Source organism: Pezoporus wallicus, unplaced genomic scaffold (assembly GCF_028554395.1).
Source record: "Pezoporus wallicus isolate ANWC-B61680 ecotype Strahan unplaced genomic scaffold, APGP_CSIRO_Pwel_v1 contig_2440, whole genome shotgun sequence".
Classification (NCBI taxonomy): Eukaryota; Metazoa; Chordata; class Aves; order Psittaciformes; family Psittacidae; genus Pezoporus; species Pezoporus wallicus.
The window spans coordinates 3256-29924 of NW_026642861.1; the positions used below are offsets into that span (position 1 = coordinate 3256).

The 26669-nt window shown below is 40.6% G+C and overlaps 1 protein-coding gene across 1 annotated transcript; it reads right to left on the bottom strand.

Moving 5' to 3' along the window:
• Positions 1-8343: 8343 nt before the first annotated feature.
• LOC130611798 (cytoplasmic dynein 1 light intermediate chain 2-like) lies at positions 8344-26020 on the bottom strand. Its single transcript, XM_057432944.1, has 13 exons — positions 25890-26020; positions 25056-25129; positions 24390-24506; positions 18604-18834; positions 14052-14218; positions 13632-13725; positions 12955-13090; positions 12539-12650; positions 10827-10886; positions 10082-10123; positions 9523-9640; positions 8882-8998; positions 8344-8423 (listed from the first exon to the last, which is right to left on the bottom strand). The coding sequence occupies exons 1-13, from the start codon at positions 25991-25993 to the stop codon at positions 8359-8361; spliced, it is 1437 nt and encodes a 478-aa protein (XP_057288927.1). The 5' UTR covers positions 25994-26020; the 3' UTR covers positions 8344-8358.
• Positions 26021-26669: the final 649 nt, after the last annotated feature.

Consider the following 26669-nt stretch of genomic DNA (forward strand, 5'->3'; position numbering starts at 1 on the left):
AACTGAAGATTAAACAGCAATGTTTGCCTCCAGCTAATAATTCCGTTTGACAATCATGTATGTATTTTAAGACAAACCCTGATGCTAAATGAAGCACATGCCTTGTAATCTTTCCTGAAGCATTCTTTTTACTATAATATACTTAAAGACAAGCATTGGTTTAGATAAAGAGTCTTTTAAGTTTTCTTGTGTGCAATAAAGGGAGTTCCTCCTCCTTTTTAAGAGCTAGAGTTCTATACTATGGCTTTTGACACATTTTAGTGCCTACAGTATTTTTGTAAAGGTATTATTAAACATGATAATGAAAATGATACTTGGCAAATAAGCAAATTAAGTACACTGCAGAATGTGTTCTTTTCCAAAACTGCTTGATTTTCCATTGGTTTGCAAAATTGTCATGGTTTAAGCCCAGCCAGCAACCCAGAACCACGCAGCCCCTCACTCACTCCCCTTCCCTTCCTCCTCCCACTCCCGAAGGGATAAGGAGGAGAACCAAAAGAATGTAACTCCCACGGGTTGGGATAAGAACAGTCCAGTAACTAAGGACTTAACACAAACCACTACTGCTGCCACCAAGAATAATAATGATAAGGGAAATAACAAGGGAAGAGAACACAACCACTCACCACCCGCCGACCAATACCCAGCCCAACCTGAGCAGCGATCTGGGCCTTCCGGATAACTGCCCTCAGTTTATATACTGGGCATAACGTGCTGTGGTATGGAATACCCCTTTGGCTAGTTCGGGTCAGGTGTCCTGTCTCTGCTTCCTCCCGGCTTCCCCTCCTCCCTGGCAGAGCATGAGACTGAGAAAGTCCTTGGTCAGAGTAAACAATACTGAGCAGCAACTAAAAACACTGGTGTTATCAGCGTTGTTCTGAGGCTGTAAGTCAAAAACACAGCACTGCACCAGCTACTTAGAAGGAGACAAATGACTGCTACTGCTGAACCCAGGACAAAAAAATCAGTAGCCTCTTCTACCAGTCACTACCATGAATTAGAGCTTCTTTTGAATACAACTGTGCAGAAACTAAATGTGTTAGGATGGCACGTAGGCTTCCACCCAGTACCAGCTAGTTTAATTCTTGTTAGCTTCTGACCCACTGGATTCATACACTCCATAGAAACCACACACAACAGCTCAGATCCCTCCTTTTAATAAGGCACAAAACATTACTCAGTTCCCCTGAGCATACTAATCTGCATGCAGACATTGTCCTGTCAATGTCCTGGAAGTAGCAACATCTTTGTTCAACAGACAAGAAAATTCCCATACCGGTAAACCCAGCACAGTGTGGGTTTCCCTCCATCTTTCTTTACAAGACTTAAAAACTTAAGAGGTGTACTCCACACTCCTTTGGAAGTTGTTCCAAACAAATCAGTTTAAAAAAAGAATTCACTCATCATCAGTAATAGCTCATTTTAATGATAAGCTTTTAGTGTGACTTGCCACAGTTATTAGTGTACTAAAGAAAGGATCAGCAGTAGGAACTGAAACAAAAATCCCGAGGGCAGATTATTTCAGCACATTAGGCAGCACTACCCCTATCACATGGACAGTTTTTAACAGTTCTAAAACAGGTAGATGTTGCACAGCGATGACATTCTTTGGCTTCAATCCTGAAAACGTTTAACACAAATACAGCTATTCCCTGTTGTTAAACTACTCGGGTAACACTCTTTTTTACCACTTGCAGACCACAGCTTCTATTCTACGCTGAGGAGATAAGAAGGAAACTATCCTGGGTTCAGCACATTCTTTCGATTCTCCTCTCCACCCCTCTGGGAGCTGGGAAGGATGAAGAGGGAGGAGTGAGCGAGCGGCTGCGTGGTTCTGAGTTACCGGCTGGGCTTAAACCATGACAGTAATAAATTACACTTCCAAACCCTGGATTTTACTGGGTATTCATAAAAAAATTACCATATTCATTACCACAGCCCTCTATAAACTTGTGTCACTGCTGAACCTAGGACACTTTGAATGTATTTTACATGAAAACTGTATGTGCAAGCTTTGTCTTGTACTAACCAGTAGAGGTTTTAAATGTTGAAGTTAAACATATGAAATATTAAAAGGTTTCTGTCCTCAAAGAACTCACCCATTTTAAGGGAAAACAATTTGTAGTACCCTATAAGAAACTACTTAATTTATTTCAAACTTACTGCCATTTTCATGAAATAGCTATTTTAAAATATCCTGAAAAACGCATATTTTTTAATAAAAATATTAGTATCAGTGACTTTGAAAGTGGATCGGATGAGAAAAACATCATCACCATCAGAAAAAACAAAACAAAAAAAAAATCCACAAAAAAAATCCACAAAAAAGCCCACCAAAATAAGAAAACCCTTAAGTGTTACTACACACGTTTAGCGGCTGTGGTGCTCTAAGACTTGCAGACTCCTAACTCAACAGTTTAGCTGTTCAAAGCATATGAACAAATACAGCTCACACTTTATTTCAGAATAGAAAAAAACACAGGCTTAAGATTGTTTTGTTTTGTGTGGTTGGTGGTTGTTGTTTTTTTTTCCCTAGGGTTTCTTTTATTTTTCTGTGCAGTTCAACAGGTTCAAGTCCTCTTACAGCAAGCACACCAGCTAATGCTGTGCAGGCCAGTAGAGCCCAGGGGTGACCTGTCATGGAGCTCCCCCCAGTGGGAGCAGCCGGGACCCCGTACGCACCAAGCACCGGGGCACCTCCAGCCACAGACGCGCTGCCCACCAGCGCCTCTACGGCAAGTTTGTCGACATAAAACGACAATTAATATTGAAATTGAAGTATTTATATATTGATAAGTTGCCTTTTTCTTTTTAACCTATACAGAAGCTGTACTAGTAGAATTTTTTTAATATCCCAGTGACCAACGGGCACGGGCAGGCCCTGGCACGCATACCGAGATAAAAATCTGTTTCTAGACCCTATCGGCACAGCGGAACGCCACTGCAAAACCCACCATAAACGGAGACCTGACCCAGGCTGTTTCACGCTGTGAGGGGAAGCCGCACCACCTGACAGAGCAGGGCCAGGCAACCTCGAACCGCCCCGGACCCAGTAGAGCTTCCCCAGCGCTGGGGACGGTAGTGGGGCAGAACGACAAGAGCCAGGAAGGCAGCCCGGGCCGCTCGCAGGCCGAACCTCTCCCCCTCTTATACTGTCAAAGCTTTTTCCTCAATTTCTTTGGCAGCAGAGTGCAGGCCACAGTTTGCTTTTACTTGAAGGGGCGTCCAGTACACTTGTAACTGAATGCCCCAGGGGTGGAAACCCAGTCCTACCCTCTGCCATGGACTGACCCAGCCTGCACTGGAACAGGGGCAAGTTCCTGAATACCTGCAATACACTGATGATATTATAATGTGGGGTGATACAGCAGAAGATTTTGAGAAAGGGAGAAAAAGAATCCAGATCCTGCTAAAAGCCGGTTTTGCCATAAAACAGAGTAATTTCAAGGGACCTGCACAGGAGGTTCAATTTCTGTGAATAAAATGGCAGGATGTACATTGCCAGCTCCCCATAGATGTGATCAACAAGGTAACAGCAATGTCTCCACCAAGTAATAAGAAACACCAGCTTTCTTGTGTGTTGTAGGGTTCTGGAGAATGCTCACCCCAAATTACAGTCCTATTGTAAGCCCTCTCTATTATGTGACATGGAAGAAGAATGATATTAAATGGGGCCCTGAGCAAAAACAAGCCTTTGAAGAAATTAAAGAGAGAGCTCCTATAGTAGCCCTAGGACCAGTCCGGACCGGGCCAGATGTAAAAAATGTGCTTTACACCTCAGCTGGGTAGAATGGTCCTACCTGGAGACTCCAGCAGAAAGCTCTAGGGGAGACTTGAGGTCAACCCCTCAGCTTTTGGAGTTGGGGATACAGAGGATCTGAGGCCAGCTATACCCCAACTGAAAGAGATACTGGCAGACTATAAAGAAGGTTGAGCTGCTTCCGAAGTGATTGGCACTGAAGCACAGCTCCTCCTGGCACCCCGGTTGCCCCTGCTGAGCTAGATGTTCAAAGGCAGGGTTACCTCTACACATTATGCAATCAAGGCTACTTAGAGTAAGTGGGCTGCACTAATCACACAACAAGCTCAAACTGAAAATCCTCATCATTCAGGACTTCCAGAAGACATCACGGACTGGCCAAAGGGCAAAGATTTTGGAACATCACTTGAGGAGGAGGTGATGCATGTTGAAGAGGCCCCACGATATAATAAACTGTCAAAGTGAGGAACAATATGCCTTCATTACTGAAGGGTCCTGCCCTATTGTGGGAAAGCATTGGAGATGGAAGGCAGCTGCATGGAGTCCCTGAAGACAAGTTGCAGAACCTGCTGAATGAGAGGGTGAATAGAGTCAGTCTGCAGAGGTGAAAGCCATCCAGCTGGCCTTGGACATTGCTGAATAAGTATAGCAGCCAGTACTCTATACTGACTCATGGATGGTGGCAAATGCCCTGTGAGGGTGTTTGCAGCAATGGAAGCAGAGCAACTGGCAATGCAGAGGGAAGCTCACCTGGGCTGCTTCACTGTGGCAAGATACTGCTGCCTGGGTGCAGAACCTGGTGGTCAATGTAAGCCATGTAAATGCTCATGAACCCAAGAGTCGGGCCACTGAGGAACACCAAAACAACCAACAAGTGGATAAAGCTGCTAAGACTGAAGTGGCTCAGATGTGTTTACATTGGCCTGAGTTGTCATGAGACCTCAGGGCTAAAAATAATTCACCCTTATACTGCCATCAGGGCAGAGATGCAACATATAGAGAGGCTCGTGATTGAGGGGCAGACTTAACAATGGATACTGTTGCTCAGATAATTCATGAATGTGAAACGTGCTGCAATTAATCAAGCCAAACAGTTAAAGCCTCTTGGGCAAGGAGGACAATGGCTGAAGTACAAATACAGAATCATAGAATAGTTAGGGTTGGAAAGGACCTTAAGATCATCAAGTTCCAACCCCCCTGCCATGGGCAGGGACACCTTACGCTAAATCATATCACCCAAGGCCTCGTCCAACCTGGTCTTGAACACTGCCAGGGATGGAGCATTCACAACCTCCCTGGGCAACCCATTACAGTGCCTCACCACCCTAACAGGAAAGAATTTCCTCCTTATATCCAACCTAAACTTCCCCTGTTTAAGTTTTAACCCGATACCCCTTGTCCTACCACTACAGTCTCTAATGAAGAGTCCCTCTCCAGCATCCCTATAGGCCCCCTTCAGATACTGGAAGGCTGCTATGAGGTCTCCACACAGCCTTCTCTTCTCCAGGCTGAACAGCCCCAACTTCCTCAGCCTGTCTTCATACGGAAGGTACTTCAGTCCCCTGATCGTCCTCGTAGCCCTTCTCTGGACTTGTTCCAACAGTTCCATGTCCTTTTTATGTTGAGGACACCAGAACTGCACACAATACTCCTGGTGAAGTCTCACAAGAGCAGAGTAAAGGGGCAGGATCACCTCCTTCGACCTGCTGGTCACACTCCTTTTGATGCAGCCCAGGATGCAGTTGCCTTTCTGGGCTGCAAGCACACACTGCCGGCTCATGTTCATTTTCTCAACCAACACCCCCGAGTCTTTCTCCACTGGGCTGCTCTGTATCTCTTCTTTGCCCAACCTGTAGCTGTGCCTGGGATTGCTCCGACTCAGGTGTAGGACCTTGCACTTGGCATGATTAAACTTCATGAGGTTGGCATCAGCCCACCTCACAAGCGTGTTGAGGTCCCTCTGGATGGCATTCCTTCCCTCCAGGGTATCAACCGAACCACACAGCTTGGTGTCATCGGCAAACTTGCTGAGGGCACACTCAATCCCACTGTCCATGTCGCCAACAAAGATGTTGATTAAGACTGGTCCCAACACCAATCCCTGAGGGACACCACTCATTACTGGTCTCCAGCTGGACATTGAGCCATTGACCACAACTCTCTTGTGTGCGGCCATCCAGGCAGTTCTTTATCTACCGAGTGTTCCATCCATCGAATTGATGTCTCTCCAATTTAGAGACAAGGATGTCGTGTGGGACAGTGTCAAATGCTTTACACAAGTCCAGGTAGGTGATCTCAACTGCTCTACCCCTGTCCATCAGTTCTGTAGCCCCATCATAGAAGGCCACCAAATTGGTCAGGCAGGTTTTCCCCTTAGTGAAGCCATGCTGGCTGTCACCAACCACCTTGTTGATTTTCATGTGCCTTAGCATGCCTTCCAGGAGAATCTGCTCCAAGATTTTGCCAGGCACAGAGGTGAGACTGACTGGTCTGTAATTCCCCGGGTCATCCATTTTCCCCTTCTTGAAAATGGGGATTATATTTCCCTTTTTCCAGTCAGTGGGAACTTCACCTGTTCTGTTTTTCCAAATATGATGGCCAGTGGCTTAGCAACTTCATTCGCCAGCTACTTCAGGACCCGCGGATGGATCTCATCAGGACCCATTGACTTGTGCACGTTCAGATTTTTAAGATGGTCTCGAACCATATGGGGAGGCCTGGCAGATTAACAGTATCACACTCCCACGGAAGTGCCAAGGCAAGCGCCATGTGCTTACCATAGTGGAAGCAACCACTGGATGGCTGGAAACATACGCTGTGCCCCATGCCACTGCCTGGAACACTGTCATGGGCCTTGAGAAACAAGTCTTGTAGCGACACAGCAAACCAGAAAGAATTTAGTCAGACAAAGGGACTCATTTCTGGCATTAACTTATAGACATTTGGGCCAAAGAGCATGGCATTGAGTGGGTATATCACATCCCCTACCAAGCACCAGCCTCTGGGAAAATCAAACGGTACAATGGGCTGTTAAAAACTACACTGAGAGCAATGAGTGGTGGGACTTTCAAACACTGGGATACACATTTACCAAAAGACACCTGGCTGGTCAACACCAGAGGATCTGCCAACATGGCTAGCCCAGCCCAGTCAGAACTTCTACGCACTGTAGAGGTGGGTAAAGTTCTTGTGGTACACGTAAAAAATTTGCTGGGGAAGACAGACTGGGTTATTCCCGCTTCAGGTAAAGTCAAATCTACTCGTGGGAATGCTTTTGCTCGGAAATCCGGATATACTTGGTGGGCAGTGCAGGAAGATGGGGAAGTCTAGTGTGTACCTCAAGGGGATTTAATTTTCAGGTAAAACAGCCAATTATCTCAATTTTATGCTATTACCTGCTATAAAAGATTTCAACAGCCCATCAGCTAGATGCCTTGAGGTCAGCAGCAGCTGGCCCTGACTTTCCTCCAGTTATCATCCCAACAAAGAATAAACTTTGACGAAACCAGACAATTTCAGCAGTGACCAGATGAGTTCCACGGTTTGAGCATCAGGCAACAATTCAACATTGCACAGTCTCCCCTGCTCTGAAAGACTATTACAAGAGATGGAGCCCAACATCATGGATCAGATGACTTCAGCAGCTTTATAGGGATTGGTTCGTGGAGTAAGGAATGCTATCTGTGTGTGGGGGGGGAGGTGTGTATATATATGCTTGTGCGTGTATATATATGTATGAGGCAAAAGCAATGGTATATTGAAAAACATGGCATCTGAGCATGACATGAATGGTATGGAATAAGGGTTGGATACTGTCCTGGGTTCAGCAGTAGCAGTCATTTTTGTCCTTCTTAGTAGCTGGTGCAGTGCTGTGTTTTTGACTTTCAGCCAGGGAAGAACACTGATAACACCGATGTTTTTAGTTGTTGCTAAGTAATGTTTACTCCGATCAAGGACTTTCTCAGTCTCATGCTCTGCTAGAGAGGAGAGGAAGCCGAGAGGGAGCAGAGACAGGACACCTGACTGGTGTTACTAGCTGGGCTTAAACCATGACATGCCAAGTCAAATTCTAGCCAGTTTTGAGCTTTCAGAGCATGGATTACCATATAAAACCTCCCACCGCAAAAAAAAAAAAAAAAAAAAAAAAAAAATCTTTACTTCCCTTGTCCAGGAATATTTTCAGTTTAAACATCCACACTCCAACAACTGTTCTGGTTCTCTCCCTGGCAATAACCACCACTGTGGCTGGCATCAAATACTTATCATTTCCAGTTGGGAATGCCTGGGGCCTTACACTCTCCTTTAAGCATCAGACACCCTGGGTTTGTCATCACCATTACATTTTACATGATTTTGCAAGTCTGGGATCAGAAGTAAACCATCTATCAATAATTTAGTAGTAAAATAATTCTGGAAACAATGTTAAGTGTGATGGGAATGCCCGTATCAAAAAGAAGCAACTAAATAATCCAAGTAGTAAATATCAGGTGGAACACCACCACATTTTACAATACTGAGTTCTGTAAAGGTACAAAGTATTCTGATGGGCTTCTTTTATTTTCACCCAGAACAGTGCAATTACTTAACCAGCAAATACGTTATACAATGCAGTCACAGGCACACACACAGAACAAATCCAGTTGTGTTGGATCACAATAAAATACTAAGTAATGAGAGAATAACATCAAGCTGTGATAAGAAGTAATTAATTTAAACACGAACTCCGGATAGAGTTCAATAGTTTGACTGGAAACTGCAGTCCAAACCCAATAAACTGCATTTCCTTCAAGCAACAGTTTAAATGTTAATAAAGGAAGGAAGTCTAAAGTAAAATAAAGGAAATGACCACTTTCTGAATAAGATCAAGACTCAAATGTTATTTATATCCCAGCAGTACAACTTCTCTGAAGAATTAAGTTATAAACAGGCTTAACAGAAGCCCTGGAGTTGTGAAGTTGCAAGAGCTTAGTTCTTTTTTATAAGACTGCACATTTGGGCACTGTCATCTGTCAAGGTCTGTCACTTCATTGACCAGTTTAAAAGATACATGCAGTTAGATCAATGTGGACCTAATAAATTATTGAAAATATGCAAAACAGCCTGCAATAACAAGTCCAATACCTGATTTCTTGACTGTACTTTGCACTCCGCCAGAACTGGGACTCCCAGGAGAGCCAGTCTTTTTGCTCAAGAGACTGTTAAAGAAACTAGCCAAGACACCTTCACTTGCAGCATTACCTGAGTAAAAGAAAAAAAAAAATATATATATATATAATCACAGAATAGTTATTGCTGGTAAATGATATAACTTCTTACATACATACATAACTCTTACCAGTCAAGGAAATAAACCTCAAATATGAGAGTCTCTCCTTGCTCAATTTAAAGACACTAGTCCTTTGCATTCTTTAACAAAGTCAGAGATGACTGAAAGCATATTACTACTCTTCTGGAATGGAGAGTTGCCACAAAACTTTAATCTATTTGCATGCTTTTGTTTTTTTCTAAATGTAGTAGCTAAGAAGCGAAGTATTAAGTATGTTTAGGCAACTTAAGGAAATAATGTATTCTGAACTCCAACTGCTCTATTTCAAGTCACATGAATGACAAAAAAAAAAAAAAACCAAACCTGAAGCTATGTCATAAATTCCTGTTATTAAACTAAGCCAAAATATTTCTACAAAAGAGGATTTAAAAAACAAAAAACCAAAAACCAACAACAAAACAACACATGATAAAACCAGTAAAATGCTTATTCATACTTTTAATATTTGGATCTGGTTTCTTAACTGATGTTATTGGTGAAGCACTGGGTACATTAGTGGGACCAGCTCTGCCTTGAGTTCTTGGGGATCCTGCAGGGCCTCTTGCAGAAGATTCCTTAAAACAAGTAAAAATCACACAAATCATAGAACTTAAATGGAGTAAATATATAAAGCAAATGTAACACTACACACAAATTACTTTTTAAACCTTTATATTTGCACCGTAGTGTACGCAAAATAGGGAAAACAAACAAAAAAATAACACCAGTTATTTTCAGCATGTTTCTCCACTAGAAGAAAGGATGAAACACAGTAGGACGTTTTCAGTTCAGTGATCATTAGATATTTCTATGTTTCCACAGTGAATTAGAATGAAGTTATTTATAAGCAACATTTTAAGATATTGCCAACTTTTTTGTTTTTATTTCCTACAGTTTTGGGGAGGTTATATATTACACACTTTAAATTACAAAATGAAACGCTACAGGTTATAACCATTCCCCTCTTCTCTAGAAAGAAAGAAAACACCTCCTATTCTTCTCTTAGATCTACTTACTGATGCTCTTGTAGGTGTTGCTGGCTGTTTGGCAAGGAATGACTGCAAAACCAAAATATTAAAAATCAATATATTTAAGGAAATATAAAGGAATAAGATACAGTGATATTTGACATTTTTTTCCAGATATTTACAGGCTTCCTCTTTGATATCTAAATACTTACAGACTTTACCACTAGAAAACAGAGTTAAAATGAGTAAATAAGCTTCAGTCCTTTGTCTTACACAGCTGTCCCAGAACTATAAACCAGAACCACGGACACCCAACTCCGTAACCCCTACAACATTTAGAATCAACCATACAGGAAAGTGTTAATAGTTTTTTAAACAACAGAGCAGTAAAGAAAATGGCAAGATACAGCATAACTAAATTTGACACCTTAAAGTCTTTCAAATGTCTGGCTGTAAGAAAACCACAACACTAAAATGTTTTAAAAGTATTTATATTTTACAGATGAATATAGCTGTATTGCAAAATTTAAAGTTATCTTCTTGCTCTTCTCCTTTGAAATGTAAGTTATTTCTGTTATCAGCATATTTTCCTTTCAAGTTGCCAAGATACACAGCCATATTTCTACCCATATTTCTTAAAAAAAATATTTCATAATTACATCTGAATTTACAAAGCTGAAAAACGGCTATCTAGTGATTTAAATGAGGAATGAAAAACTGAAAGCACTAACAATGGAGAGCTTAAAGTGAAATCTTATTTAGTAAGGATTTATTTTCATTCATCCATTCTTACCTGCTGCTTCATAAGAAATACTTGCTCATCTTCTGCCGCCAGCTCTTTATCATGGACTAACTGTGGAACAACATATCTTGTTATTAGAGGTAAAAACTGAAACTACTGTAACTGTTTTTATGGTTTGGTGATGAAAAGGGGAGGAAAAAAAAAGGCAATTCTTTAATACTATTAAAAAACCCACAGCAAAACAGTCCTGGGTTCAGCAGTAGCAATCACTTTTTCTCCTTAGTAGCCGGTGCAGTGCTGTTTTTGACTTTCAGCCTGGGAACAACGCTGATAACACCCATGTTTTTAATTGCTGCTAAGTAATGTTTACTCCTATCAAGGGCTTTCTCAGTCACATGCTCTGCCAGGGAGGAGGGGAAGTCAGGAGGAAGCAGAGACAGGACACCTGACCCAAACTAGCCAAAGGGGCATTCCATACCACAGCACATCATGCCCAGTATATAAACTGGGGGCAGTTACACGGAAAGCCGAGATCACTGCTCAGGTCAGGCTGGGTATCAGTCAGTGGGTGGTGAGTAATTGTATCCTCTCCCCTTGTTATTTCCCTTATCATTATTATTACTGGCGGTAGCAATAGTAGTTTTGTATTATACCTTAGTTACTGGATTGGTCTTATCTCAACCCGTGGGAGTTACATTCTTTCGATTCTCCTCCCTATCCCTCTGGGAGCGGGGGGAGTGAGTGAGCAGCTGCGTGGTTCTGGGTTGCCAGCTGGATTTAAACCACAACAAAACCCAAACTTCTTTCCACATTTAAAAATAGTAACATTAAAGAAATTGTCATTAAAAAAAAAAATATTGTAAGTAAATGGAGTAGAGTAACATTGATACCAGCCTGTGGGTATTCTCCTAGAAAGATGAGTACTTGGTAAGTAGCCACATTCATCTAATTATTAAACTCATCGGCATCTCTTCAAAGACCTGAGATGACCTTACTCTGTAAAACCCTACACTCAATCCCTCACCCCCTCTTATCAGCCCTAACACTATTAGGTAATGAATATTTCTTATAGGTGCATGAGTTACAAAAAGGATTAAACCTTTCCCTTCCATGAAAGCTTCAAACATTTCTTCCCTTTTCTAAATACTGGGGCTTGATCTAGAAACATTAGGTGTGCACAGAAATTGTAAAAGAAGGTTTTTGATAGAAACCAGAAAACAATGTAATTTACAATTTTTCATATTATCCATTTTACACATATCCTACTCCTGTGTGCCTACAGTCACAAAGTTCACAGTAAACAGAATTTATATAGATCATTTACTGCTCTTCCCTTACTATTAATGACATTTCTTCATGTATCTTAATGCAATAGTGACAGACACTTGTTTTACAAGATTTGCCTTTACATGGTAACCTCAATGCCACCTGTGTACATATGTAAATTGTTGAAGTCCTACGTAAATTGTTGAAGTCCTACAAAGGTATTCTCCTTTTTCAAAAGGAGATTTTGCCCCATGCATTCAGAGGTTCATGTGTATGGTTATTTTTAGACTGCTTTTCATTCACTGAAGTGAATGACTTCTGTGTTTGCTTGTAGTATTTTAAACAACTGGAAAACAAAAGCCTCATGTTTCACACATTTGGATATAAAACCCCTTTATATTTAATTCAGAGTTCTTCAACATTAATAGGTATTAGCAGCCATTCAAGCAAAGTTTACGTATTTGTCAGGGTGGAGGGAAAAGTTTACCCCTTTTTACCTTTCTTATGGGAGGTTTTACAATGAAGTCCTCATATGCATCTTCTGGTTTCACTGTCATAAAATTTTCATGTAAAATGGCAATTTTATTTTCATTGTCCCAACCGGCAGGTCTATAAAAGGAAGGAAAGCTTCGCCTTTTCAGTCACAAAAAAAACACTTCTACAGAGACCATTTATTTACTGCCCTCTACAGATCAGTCCTAGTTCTCAGCTAAATTCCAAAGATACTAAGAAGCTGGAATGGTATATTCTAAGTAATATGCACCAAGTTGTTTTTTTTAACTTGGAATTTCAGACTCACATACTAAGCTTTTGAATTACACAAACCATCCAAGTTATTTTTACATGTGTTATATGAAGTACAGTGCTTAACAGCAAACAATCTGAAACCATGCTGCTAATACAATTGACTTACATAAAAACTGCATCCTTTTCTACCACTAAGGCAGGTGTGGTAAACTGAAAACCATATGTTTTATGTACAATGTACTTGTACAACAGATCAAGGTTCTTTTCCTCCTTAACTGATGTATAAATCAAGGCAGCCCCATCTGATTATTTATTTAAGGAAAATTATGTAAGATACATTTTTTAAATTATAGTAAGAATTCCAGAAAAGTAGCTAATGGAGATATTAAGACTAGACCTAATTTTGAGAAGCAGTTCAAGGCAATAGCTAAAGCCATTTAGCATTCAGGGAGAGGAAGGGGGTATAACAGGATACTTCTCGTTGACATACACAAAGTTACATGCCCTCCCAGCCACTTAAATTTGAAAAAGTCAAAAACTTAGGAGACAGCCAAGATCTCAGGTTTACATGGAAATTGCAAGTTCTGAGGGGAAAACCAAGAAAAAAACCCTCATACAACGCAGGACAAATCCATTGTAAAGGAACAAAAGTGCCAAATCCATGTACAATTTAAAATCATCCATCAACAACTTCAAAACAACAAATGCTACACAGTAAATAACTAAACACCAAGCAATCTTGAAGTGCAACTTCTCAGATTAACTTTACGTGCAATTCAATATTAAAAGCATATTTTCTTGCTTCCAGATTACAGCAAATCTCTTCAGTGCAGGAAAGGATACACTGTAAGCAGAATTTACGAATGTGTGACTGAATGAAGTCGAAGTGTTCTTCTCTGTAATCATGCTCCTTCTCTAGTACACTCACTGCATCGCACTGGCAGAAAGGAAGAGAAAAAAAATAGAACCATAAAACCCAGTCATTTAATTCCAGCACACCCTAAAACATATTCCTGATTATTACATACACATCACATTTACTGTGAGTCTTTGATTTTAAAATGCCACCAATAACTCAAAAGATAAAGTAATTCACATATAATTGATAAGGTTATTACCCTTTTGCAAAATTAAAAATTGACTTTTAAAATAAATCCCTTTACTATTAATCCAAAATTCATTTTGCATATCTGTATAAAGCATGCTTTCTAGAAGAAAAGTAATTAAACTTTTCCATAGTAGCAAACAGAACCAGAAACTCACTTTCGTACAAACTACCAGCACAGGAATACCAAGGTTGTGAGTCAGCACATTTTCTCCAAGTGGCAAAGAAATATGTTCATCTTCTCGGCCAGAAGAAGGGCCTCTTCTCTGCGGTGATCCTTGGTAGCCTTCTTCAGGTTCTACATACTCTTGAAACTCCTTCATAACTATCATGAAAGAGATCTTCTTCAGGCACAACAAAGGAGCTAGTTCTTTTTAAACCATAATTAATCCATAGCTAACTAGAAATCTCAACTTTTTTTTCCTTTCATAATGAGGCACTCCATGAGAACAGAACACAAGCTCAAGCCCTATGACCCCTTCAAACAAAAAAATTCTCCTCCAGCAAAACTTACAGCAAGCTAAATTAAGTGTATTTATAGCTGCAAGAGCTATAGTATGCACAAATGCACATTCCTCAACATTACTGGGGAGCTGAAAACAGAAATGTAGTTTAGCAACATAGCTTATACTCAGTGCAATTTGTACCTAGTTTGGGAAGAAAGCATGGTGAAAATGTAAATGGACCCAGAGAACACCAAGCTGAAACATCTATTCTTACAAACTGTAACTCAAGTTTATATTACTCTACATTTCTGTTGCAGGAGTCCAATGCTAGGCATATCAAAATTGCACTGCATAAATACAGACTCAAGCACTTCTAAATATTATCTGAAAAGACTCAGTTATATTCTGAAAGACTACAGTGGAGTCCAGAGGAAACTAGATGCTTTCTACATTTTCAATGTTTTAATTTTATGACAACAATGAGTATTCCCTATTGAATATTATCAGATATTCAAGCGCCTAAGAAATGGTATTAACACCATTTTGGAAGCACACTGTGACCCCCACACATACTTTATCAAAACTGGGCTGCAACTTGCAGCCTTTATGTCTTTTTTCAGAGAGAAAGCCACAGACCAGATCAATCTGCCTACTGTATGTGTCTGCTCCCAGCACAGCACTTCCTGAAGGCCCAGGGCTTTCCCCCACATGACAATCCCACATGAAGCCTCCTCCTTGCTCAGCCATCAGGAAAGAGGCAAGCAAAGCTCCATGATTTGCTCCCATGAAGGCATCTTTATTTTTGAAACAGTGGAAGCAGGCTGACTTTATGCACAGTAAGGAAAACTCTCCAGAAATACTCCCAGTCCCCAGCATGGTCACAAAGACAGTGTTGTTCAGTACATCCATCCATGTGACAGGGAAGGAACTATCTCACAGAAAGCAAATTTGAAAAATTATCACCAAGTGATGATGTGCCATAAAAATCACACCTCCACTACATTGCGCTGGTTTATCTACCAGACTTGTGGCTCATCTAGGTAAAAAAGCCTTATATTCAGAATTTTGCATTTAAAGCAAATGAATGCAAGTTTCCATATTTACACTCTATTACGTTTCATACACACGCAGCTTTCAGCTGTATTTTTTTTTAAACTATCTTTACGGATCATAAGTTTTAGACTTGTGAAAATAATTCCCAGACAACAGAGCAAAGTAAGTTTCTTTTAGCTTAAGAATTGACACACACACACACACAAAAAAAAAAAAAAAGGCAGAGAACCTGAAACTAATTCGGCTTGAAAGGGACACTACTTAATTTTCAGAAAAAAATGCTGTTGTTTCAAGTATTTAGTTTCCAGAACACATTAATATAACAGACATTTTACCAGTATACTTCCTTTCTGCATTTCTTGATTCTTGACAGTCTTCTGCTTTGCTGTCATAAATGGGAAGGCAAAATTTAGATCTCCCCTGAAATACTTATGCAAATGTCTGTTATTTAAACAATGATTTATCATAACTGAGCCTGAATTAAATTAGAACGTTTAAACTGACATTATTTATCTGAACCCACACTAGCCAAGCTTTTAGCAAGGAATTTCCAGAGGGGCTCAGTGATAGGAATGAGTGCAGACAAAGAATGCTCTTGGTATACTCTGAGTAATTCCATTTCTTTTGAGATGCCTGTTGCTTCCACATGTGTCCTGCCTCCCATTCTGGAAGCTCTTTAAGCACAAAAGTTCATATTCCTCATGTTCATATACCAGATGGTGCCTAGCATCATCCACCCAATAAAGCCAAGAGTCAGTATCTCAAATAGCAAACACGAGACAAAATGCTGGGTGGAGAAAGGCCACAAAAACCTTGAAAGCAAAGACAAGCAGTTCAAAGTTCAATTCCATAGAGAATGGTGAGCTAACAAAAAGATTTCTGGAAACTGTTAACATCATAGTAATAGAAAAAGAACAACCTAGCAGCACTTTAAACATATGCTAGTGGGACAAAAAAAAAAATGTTTCTCCAGGGTCAACAAGAACTAGTGGGTACCAGTACCAGAAAGCGCCATAGGCATTCAGCTTGGTCCACATGACATAGCTTGCACCTAGAAATAAGTATTAAGGGAACACGGTTCTGCAAGCTGAAGTTAAGAAACATGCATCCATGCAATGTTATGCTGCAGTTACTGGAGTGAATTTAGCACATCTCTCCACTCTGCAAGCCTGTTTCTCTGTTCTGACTGCCTGCTTTGCATATGCTTTATTATCCCAGGGTTTTCATATCCAGGCTATTGCAACACAGTGAGTCTTCATTTCTAAGTGGCAGCTTATCTCAGACAGTGTACGAAGCAGGATTTTAGCAAGGAAAACTTTGCTGGTGTTGCTTTACTGATGAACTGTAGTCACAAGTCATTCTTCAAGCCTGTATTGTCTAAACAGTTACACTAATAAAACCACAGTAACAATAGGAATTTCTTTTAGCACAGCTTGCAGTTAAAAGAATTACAAGCTATGGTGGCCAAAGGTTTGAGCACAGATCTGGCCTTAAGGACAGTCTGCAAGAAGTCAGAAGAGAAATATCCGAGATGACAGAAGTGTCCTACACAGTGACTGAGAAAAGGAGCGAGATGGAAGTTTGGGAGCGAGACATTAAGGCCAATGTTTCACCTGGATGCCGATATTGGACCAAAGTTCACCGCTGAGCCATAAAATGGCAGCAGAGTCCTGCAAGAGTGAGAATTAGCTCTCCAATTTTCCTTTTCCCTCAACTCTTATCCAAGCACAAGAGAAACTAGGAATTTCGACAACACTAATTTAGAAATCTCTAAGACAACACTACTGAAATATCTTCTAAGTTGCCCAAATATGGTGATAAAGCTTTGCCATAGCTGTAACTGGCTCCTTCACACAGTACACTCTTAGTGAAGGCTGAGAACACTCCACATTTATTTGGATTGCCATAAAATTTGGTGTGTCTCAGAAAAGTGCAAATCAGGTTAGCTGCTGTACTGTGAGACTAGAACTGCATTTCCATCTCCCATTCCCCCAAAATCTCTCACACACAAAAGGAGAATGAAAAAAAAAAAGATGCTTTTTCCTCTTAAAATTGTCAGGTTTTACCTTTTTATCTAACCTGGTGATCAAACCCAGGTGGCTTCAGTCATTAAGATTAAACTCTAGCTAGCATGCTGTAGGGGACGTAGCAAGCCTTTTGGGAAAGTAATTTAACATTCAGAGAATATCAGCTACACAAATACATCTGAATGCTCACAGACCAAGTAGATTACACTGCTCCCTAAAGTGAATCTAAGAAAGCTACTAGACAGCATTTGCAAGGTTGTAACACTCCAGTACAGCCAGCCACCAGCCCTGATCAAAAACAGCAACCAGCAAGGATCAGTCTGAATCTATACTTCAGCTGAAGAGGAAGCCACATGGCTAAGGTCTTTTCCACCAAAGGACTTTATTTTGAAGTAATTCAATATGAAACTAAGCAGAAAAACACTCTCAAGAAATATTCAAAACTATTTTAGGAAAGAAAGGAAGCAGCAGGAAATAAAAATACTGCAGTGACAACTGCTGGCCAGTGCCAGATTCTTTCTTTCCTGCCACAAATATGCCAGGAAAGATTTATATAATATTCCTAAAGTCACAGGGTAGGAGAGGCTGTAGTGAGAGACAATCAGATGTACCAGGATCACAGTCTAAGCCTTATGAAAAACAAAGGCAGCGATACCTACTGGAAAACACACACAATATGGGAATGGGACCTGGCTTAGATACAAAAAAGCCGACAGCTCACTTCACTACTGAAATTTGTCACTATCTTTAAAAGCATGATTCTGTATGGAGGTTGTTGGTTTGTTTTTTTTTTGTTTTTTTTGTTTTTTTAATTGGCCTTTAAAAAAATCCAATTATCAAAATTTCATTACTGCAAGGGATTTAGACCATTAATTCACCTGATGTTTTGTTAGCACAATGAAACTGGAAGAGTTGTTTTAAAGCCTAATAGAATCTACCTTAATTAAGAGTTATAATCTCAACTTCAAAGTAATTCTTATCTAACCCATTCTCAAAACAGTAATCTGAAGAAATTTATCATTACAAAAGAAAGTTGCAAGAGCTAGTTAAAAAAAAAAAACAACACAAAAAAAAAAAACCCAAAACACAACAACAACAAAAACAAAAACAAAACCACACCCAAAAAAAAACCCAAAACCAACAACAAATCAAAAAACAGAATGTATGGATGCACAAAGACTTACACTTCCGTTCCATGTCTCTTATCTCTTCTGGAGGAATTTTCATCTTATCAATATGTTCTTGCAAGACACTGGCCCATTTCTGTAAAGACTCCATAACAGTCCAAGGTCTAGACATATCTGCAACAAAGACTACAATGGTGTCTTGCAGGGATTCTGCAGAAACTGCAAACTTCAATAGCCCTTTATGGTATAAGTCTCCATCTAGAATCCAAACATTACAGCGAGTATGATCTGAAAGAGAAAGGTACAGATGCCATTCAACAGATGCCAACTTTTTTCTTTGCTAGTCTGCAAGTGAACAGAGGAGTACATTAGTCTTAAAAGGAAGGCCAAAACCCAGCTACCAGCAGATCTTGCCTGTTTATTAAGACAGGTGCATGTGTAAATGCCTACATTATTCAGTAGATGCTTTCGTTTAACAGGATTTTTTTCCTTGGTTCAGTATCTTTTTGTTAGGGAAAAAAAAAATAAAAATCTGTTCTTTAGCTTTTACTAAGGACAGCTGGCACGACAGCTTTTAGACACTGCACAGCATTCCTGAATTTGAAAGATGTATATTACAGGTGAAACCAGAATACATGTGCCGTATGTAACTCCAAGTTCCAAAGGTGTGGTTATAGCCGAGTCCAGCAGGGAAACCTTAGATGTCCCTCAGACACATAAGCTGGTTTAACATACTAAAGACATCCCACAACAGAAATAAGCTGCAAACAAGATACAAGCAATAAGCAGCTTAGGCTTCTAGCACTGACCAAACCTTAAAGTTATGCTACCTGCTCTTAATTCACATTGGCCTCTACTTGCAGGCTCCTTACAGAATGAGTACTAGACAAACCATTTGGAATTTTAGGTTTTGTCTTTCTCCGCCCTCCCAGTGTTTTGGTAGCAACTGGATACTTATTTGCAGAAATGCAAAGCAGGGGGGTGGAAAAATCAGCTGGAACAGACAGCTGGCATGAAAAAAAATTACCCCAAACCTGAACTTTGGCAAGAATAGAAGAAACTGAAAATGAAGCATCAATTTGGAATGATCTATCAGGTCCTCTGAACAACCAATTCTGCCCAAATGAATAAAATAAATTACATTATCCTCAGAACTTCCTCCTTGAAACAAACAACTCCATTTGTTTCTATCTTCTAGACTTTTCCTAGCACTTCTTCCAAAGTACTCCTTATTCTACTACAGCTGTCCAGAGAGAACAGTGGGTCTCTATAGGTATTAAATACAAGATACATGAATTCTGATATGTGAATTCTGCAAACCAATCACTGCAGAGCACAGATTTTCAGACCAGCTACTGAGCTTCATCATTACTCTGCCTCATTATATTTCTCTTCCCTGTTCTCCAAATCTTAAAAATATAGTACTAGTTGTTCACGATTTGGCAAGGACTTGATGTCAAAATTCAACTTTGTCAGCACCACATTGAGACAAGGGGGGCACAAAAATCACAAAATGGAATATATAAACCTTTAGTATTAGTTTTAAGTAATGTTAAGTTTGATAGCTTTGTAACAGTAGCAATGGAAAATTACTGAGGTGCATGATACATAGAGAAAAAAAACAGCATGCAGCTAGAGAACATACTGAGAATTCTTGTACAAGATAAATCGTTATAGCTGACATAGTTGTAAGAAAAACAGTCTAGAAGAACAGGACACAGGGATAAGGAATATCTGGGAATGGCAGGTGTCCAGGATGGGCTACAGTTAAACTAACTGATAAGAAGGAGGACAGAAGGATTATTATGTCTCTGGTGCTAACGAACCAATTAAACTGGTATGATCATCTACTGCGCGTGCTTCAAAGGCTGCCAGAAGTGATGAAGATTGTTGGAAGAAGTAAACGATCCTCAGATACCACCACCACAATTCTGTACGCATGCAGGGAACTTTCTGGAAAATTATGTAATCCATAAGTAGCCTCATGAATATGTATGTATGCCCAGTGGCTATAAAAGAATGGCTTGTGTGGCAATGGGGAGACACACGTTAGGAGGAGCTCTCCCCCGTGTCTCCCAGCGCTGCAGTACCTGCTTGTCAACTTAAAACTTTGTTGGCGAGTTTGTTCCTGGAGTTTTTTCCGAATCAACATCAAGCACCTAGTTAGTCATATGTAAACAGTAACTGAACCTTTCACAGTGGCTATGACTGGAGACACCAAAACAGAAGCAGGTGCAACCTATTAAAGATTATTTCAATAGCTGCTAAAACAACATTTCTAAACCCTGTCAATATTTCATTACCCCTTTAGCCATGAAAGATTTCCAGCTTTGATGAATTTTACTGCAGAAGGCTGATTCTGTGAACTGCAACAACTCCTGCATTTATTCAAAAGGTATCAGTGGTAATTAGACAAGCCTTGTCTAAGCTGTGCAGAGAAGCACAACAGGGAAAAATAATTTCCAAGAAAACTACTTTAAAGATGTTGACAAAAAGACAATTTTCCCATTAGATACTAGTGTACCAGCAGCACTTAGCTCAATCTGGAACAACCAGTTCAACTGGAACATGCATATGACATGACTGAGGCCAGTCCAAATCTGAGGCAAAAAAAAAAAAAAAGACTACTTGATTTTGTTACAAATAAGAACACAACAGAATGGCTCTACTTCACTGGCACATTTGGCACAGTCAGGACAGCTGTACTGCATTTGTAATCTGAGGCAGCTCAACCCAAAGTTCTCTGTGGTGGTTGGAATTGCCAGCTAACCCACATAGTAATGCTGCAAAACCAGTCAATGTTTGTTTCACTATCCTGCTGTACATCCTCACTTTAACTACTCTGCATGAGACTCTAAAAGCTACTCTAGAAACACATATCCTTTAAGAAAATTATGCAGAGCCTCTCTTCTACCTCCTACAAATTAAGATTCTCAGGTCTCAAAAGCAGACTTACCAGCATACATACAAAACATCTGCTCATCACAAAGACAGACAAAAAACTGAAACTAGCCACACTCGCTGAGAAAATCCACTAACAGGACTCTTGGGCCCGAGCTGCACAGTTTAACATTCCCAGTCAACTTTACTGTTTTTTCATCTAGATGAACTATGGTGTCACATAAGCAGAGGAAGCCATATGCTCCAAGGTTATCATGCCTGGGGCTAATGATCTAGGAGAATCATCTCTCAGAACTGCTTCTCAGGCATCCCCAAACCTCAACTTGAACAAATGTCTCACCCTAGGCAGAATTTAGGATAGTATCCTAAGGAGATTTTTCAGGTAGAGATTCAGTAGTGGACTTATTCTAAGTTATCCTGAGACCTAAGGAACTACTGCACACTACACTGAACAAACATCTAACAGAACTGAAACAGCTAGTTACCAAAACAGTGGTGATGTATATTTTGCCATCCAAGCTAGGTATCAGCCACTGTCAAGAAACAAGCAGATAACAGAAAGCTAAAACGTCAGTGTGCACCTGTATTAGCCACAGGGGTCCTTCATAAAAGAGGTGCTTTCCTTGCATTTAAGTTTCCTAAAAACAAAACAAACAAAAGAAACAATAACAAAAAAGCAACACCAAAAAAAAAAAAAACACACACACACAAAAAAACACAAACAAAAAAAAACAACCAACAACACAAAACAAGCAAAACCAAAACAAAATGTAACCACTGATCTAATCTTTAGGGGAAAAGACAAAAATAACTGTAAACCAAGATATGCACCTAGCAATCCAGAGTAATTCTACTTAAAATGTAGAATGAGCCAGATTCAATTATCTTTTGAAGAGGAAGCAGGGGGAGGATAAGAAACAATACAGAAGATTTTCCTCAACATTTCCAAAGGGAGGTGGGAGGTAGATAATGACTCAGCACTATAAACAAAACATTTCTCCTGGACAGAATAAACCCTTCTGAAATGAACAAGAAAAAGACAAAGAGAACAAAGAAATCTTCTAGCTCTTGGGAAAGAGGCTGGAAATATCTCACCCCACTACAGAGTTTCAGTTATCAGTGTAAATTTGACACCCCTGGAAATCCTTTGGTTTGCTGGTCTTGAACAGGTTGGAGTATAATGAAAAGCAGATATCCTCATAAATGAACATGTGATAGTAAGCTCCTGAATGCCTATCCTGAGTTTCTTTATGGCTTCCAAGAACTGTGGGTCAGTTCTACAGGTTTTGTTTCCAAACATGTATCTAAACAGAGTTTAAAGAAACAAAACCAAACCTGTCCCAGAGAAGGAAGAGTGCTGTTGTTACCTGCTGGGAGGTCCTGACCCACTTTGCTATTTATTTTGTTTGCTGATGACAAGAATGAAACAGAAATGAATGTATTATTAGATCCTAACACATCCATTAAAGGGATGCATGAAGACCTGAATTCTCCATCTGAGTCTGGTAGTCAAAAACGTCTTTTTTTTTTTTTTTTTTTATTCCCCTGCTAGTGCTGCCTGAGTTCTTATGACAGGATTCAAATACTCATCACCTCCAGATACTCAGGAATAGCCCCAAAATGTTTCCAAAGAAGGGACATACTTGAGGTTTGATTTCACCAGGAAAAATAGCATGCCAAACATTTTTCGGTTTATAATACCATCTCCTTTGATGTTTCAAGAAGCCTGATGTCACAGGCTGCCTTAACACTTCTTCTAATCATAGTGGGTTTTTTCCCTGAAGTATTTTGCAGTATTAAAGAAGCTTGTGCATGATGAGAAAGTACTTACGCCAAGAACGGCTCAGCACTTAAAGTTACAGCACAAGATATTTTTAGGAACTGCAAGATTAGGTGGCCACTGAAGACACAGGCAATGTACTCATCCTTTCATTGTGCCTTAGTATCCAAAAGCAGTTTACTACCATGTGAGCACAGGACCAATCTCCATAACAACCAGTCATATATGGTACTTAATCACTCCTGCAAGCCTTCAGTACATTTCCATTTCCAGAATACCATTATAGGATCTTCCTAGTTGATGTGTTTTCAGGAACATGGATGAACTGCCATCATTGCTTCCCTCTTCTGAACTGAAAGCTCAGAGGGAAGTCATAAACAAGACTGCCATTCTCTGTTTTTAAAGACAAAAGCTAGCACAAAATTGGTCCCAGCCATTTGCCCAAAATGAGACAAGCAGATTTATGAGCAAGGAACTCGCTCCCCCCATCTCTTCCTGTCCCTAACCTTCCTAACAATAAAGGTATTCTGATCATCAGACCTGCTTTTAAACAGTGTCTTCTTGTCATCCCTCTCCCATATAGTAGAGAAGAGCAATCATCAACAGCAACAAGCACAAAAGCAAGGGGCAAAGAAACAAGCTTCAATTTGAGAAAAGGAAATACTAATTTTGACTTTAAGTATTGTTCTTCACTCATTCAACTCTAACAAAACATCTCAGTTATAGTTAACCAAAATTCTGCTCACAGCCCCCGCAAGGAAACAAAACTCCATGCCCAAAAATCCATAATGGAAATTAAATTCTTATGAATGTATCACTTACTTCATAGTTATCAAGTAGCCATACCAAATGACAATATATCTGCTAGTAAGTCAACATCAGCAAATGTATCTACCCTAAAAGTAAATGGATCCCGAGAGTTGCTCAAGTGTACTTTTCCCTCATACACAGGTCAAGCTGTAAGAAGGGCAAGAGGAGAATGTACACTGAAGACAAAACACATTTCACTTTTAAGAAACTGATACAGCTTCTAAAAGATACAGAGCAATGCTGGAACCAGCTACTTGGTGCAACCCAATATACACTGATGAAAACACAGTTATTAAAAAAGCATATCAGTTACATAATTACAGTAAAGAGATTGCATATAGAAAGAACTTACCATCTCTGTCTTCATCATGAATATTTAGATACAAGTATTCCAGCCCTCTTCCTTTCTTGCCATGCTCTGCTCCCTGTATTTTGGTCATAAGTGTGGTTTTACCTGAGCCATCATCACCTTCCAGTAAATTTTTACAGAGGAAAAAAAAAGATAATTTTTTTCAAATCATTAAGCAACCAGAAGTATCCTTGTACATTTTCAGATCATACTTGTTATTTTCTTTCAAGTAATCCAGCTGAATCCAACAGCTTATACCACAACAATAAGAATGAAGCACTCAATTATTCTCTATTATCACAGAATGGTCTGGCCTTGAACACTGTTAGGGATAGGGCAGCCACAGCTTTTCTAGGCAACCTGTGCCAGTGCCTCACCATCCTCACAGTGAAGAGCTTCTTCCTAATATCTAATCTAAACCTACCCTCTGTCAGTTCAAAGCCATTATTACATATATTTAAACAATTGGAATGTAAACTGAATGTTATAAATGTCACAGTGCAAACCAAAAAGAAAGTAGATCTATCAATCTGAAGACAATAATAGCATAGTTCACATTGCATAACCTAATTTTAACAAACTGAGATGTCAGTTTGTTCATATCACTACTTTAAACACCTTTATTTCTACAAATAAACAACCCCCAACCTGCTCACATGTGTTACTTACCAAAAACGAGAATATTCTTGCCTGATGGCAACTTAGATCTTGACCGGGTAGAAACTTCTCTCAGTATTGAGGACCTAGAAAAACAGCATCACTGTTGTTAGGCTGATGTGTACACATGCAAACCCAAACACAACCCACACAACTGCCTATTTGACAGCACTGATGAGCTTATCAGATCCACACAGACCAAGCCAGTTACATTCAAACTATTTACAAACTGGAAATGATGCTACAGTTAGAGATTTAAGTTCAATTTAAAAGACCAAAAGTAAGCCACCTTTTTAAAAGAAAGCTTTACGTTTCTAAAATGCATGCAGTAACGTTTTTCTCTGGTTGTTAAAGGCCACATTACTTTCCAACTGATAACTCCTCTCACAATTCATTACTGTATTTTACACACAGCTTTTTCTGTCATTATTAGTGTTTTCAAAAGTGTCACTCAGAGACAAGCGACAGGAACACGAGAGAGCAAGTCTTGTGGAGCCTATCCCGCAGATCCACACCTCAGGCACTCCGCACGCGTGCGCCCCCCACCCTGGCAGCGATGATGTCTTATTCCCGAGGGTGTGGGGTTCCCTCCAGAACCGGGAAGGGCAGCATTCCTCATCGGCCCTGGCGCCTGGGCCGACCTGCGCCGTGGGTAGCTGCCGCGCAGCTCCTGTCAGCAGGGCTCAAGCGCGGCCCGCAGCCGGCGCCCACAGACCCCCTACCCAGTCGGGCGGAGCGAGGGCTGAGGCAGCCCAGAGAGACCCCGCCGTGACGCCCGAGAGCAGCCTCTCAGCTCCACCGCCGGGGTGGCGACGACCCCAGATACCTCCCCCCGCGGGCATTCACCAGAGGTTCTGCTCCTCCTGCTCCTCCTGCTCCTCGCTGGGGAGCTCAGCACCGCCAAGCCCATCCAGACCCACCAATTTCTTCTCCACGAGGACTGGCACCATCTTGCCAACTGCAGCCACAAAGAGTGACATCACACAGAGCCGCAAGGACCCAACTCCTCCCAGTCCCACCCTCCAGCAACGGCGCACCGCGCAAACCTGTCGTCACTTCCCACCCTCGGTAGCCATGCTGATTTCCGATCAGGCAGAACACAGGCAGCCCGGATAGCGCGCTGGGCTGTGCCTGCAGCGGCGGCGAAGGGGTGGGGCCGATCACCGCCGGCAGCGCACCCTGGCGCCGGGGAGGAGCGCGCTCCACTGCTCCCTACAGCCTGTTGTGCTGGGTCGCTCAAGCCGCCTAAAAATGATATTAATTATTCTTATGCAATTATATTTTCATGATGCCCATTATGTGTGGATTTCAAAGCATTTCATGCAAGAAAATAAGTATCAAGATTGTACAGGCACTCAAAAAGAGAGAAAAAGATTAACTTGCACAAATACACACAACAGGTTTTTGCTCACTTTAGACTATGACTCTTCCCTTCTGGATTACACAATAATTTTTTAACAATGCTGTTTTCAGCAACTGGCATGACGAGACTAGCTAAAACACCAGAAAAGGTGCTGGGTCCTGCATTTGGGCCACAACAACCCCATGCAACACTACAGGCTTGGGGAAGAGAGGCTGGAAAGCTGCTTGGTAGAAAAGGATCTAGGGGTGCTGACTGGCAGCTGG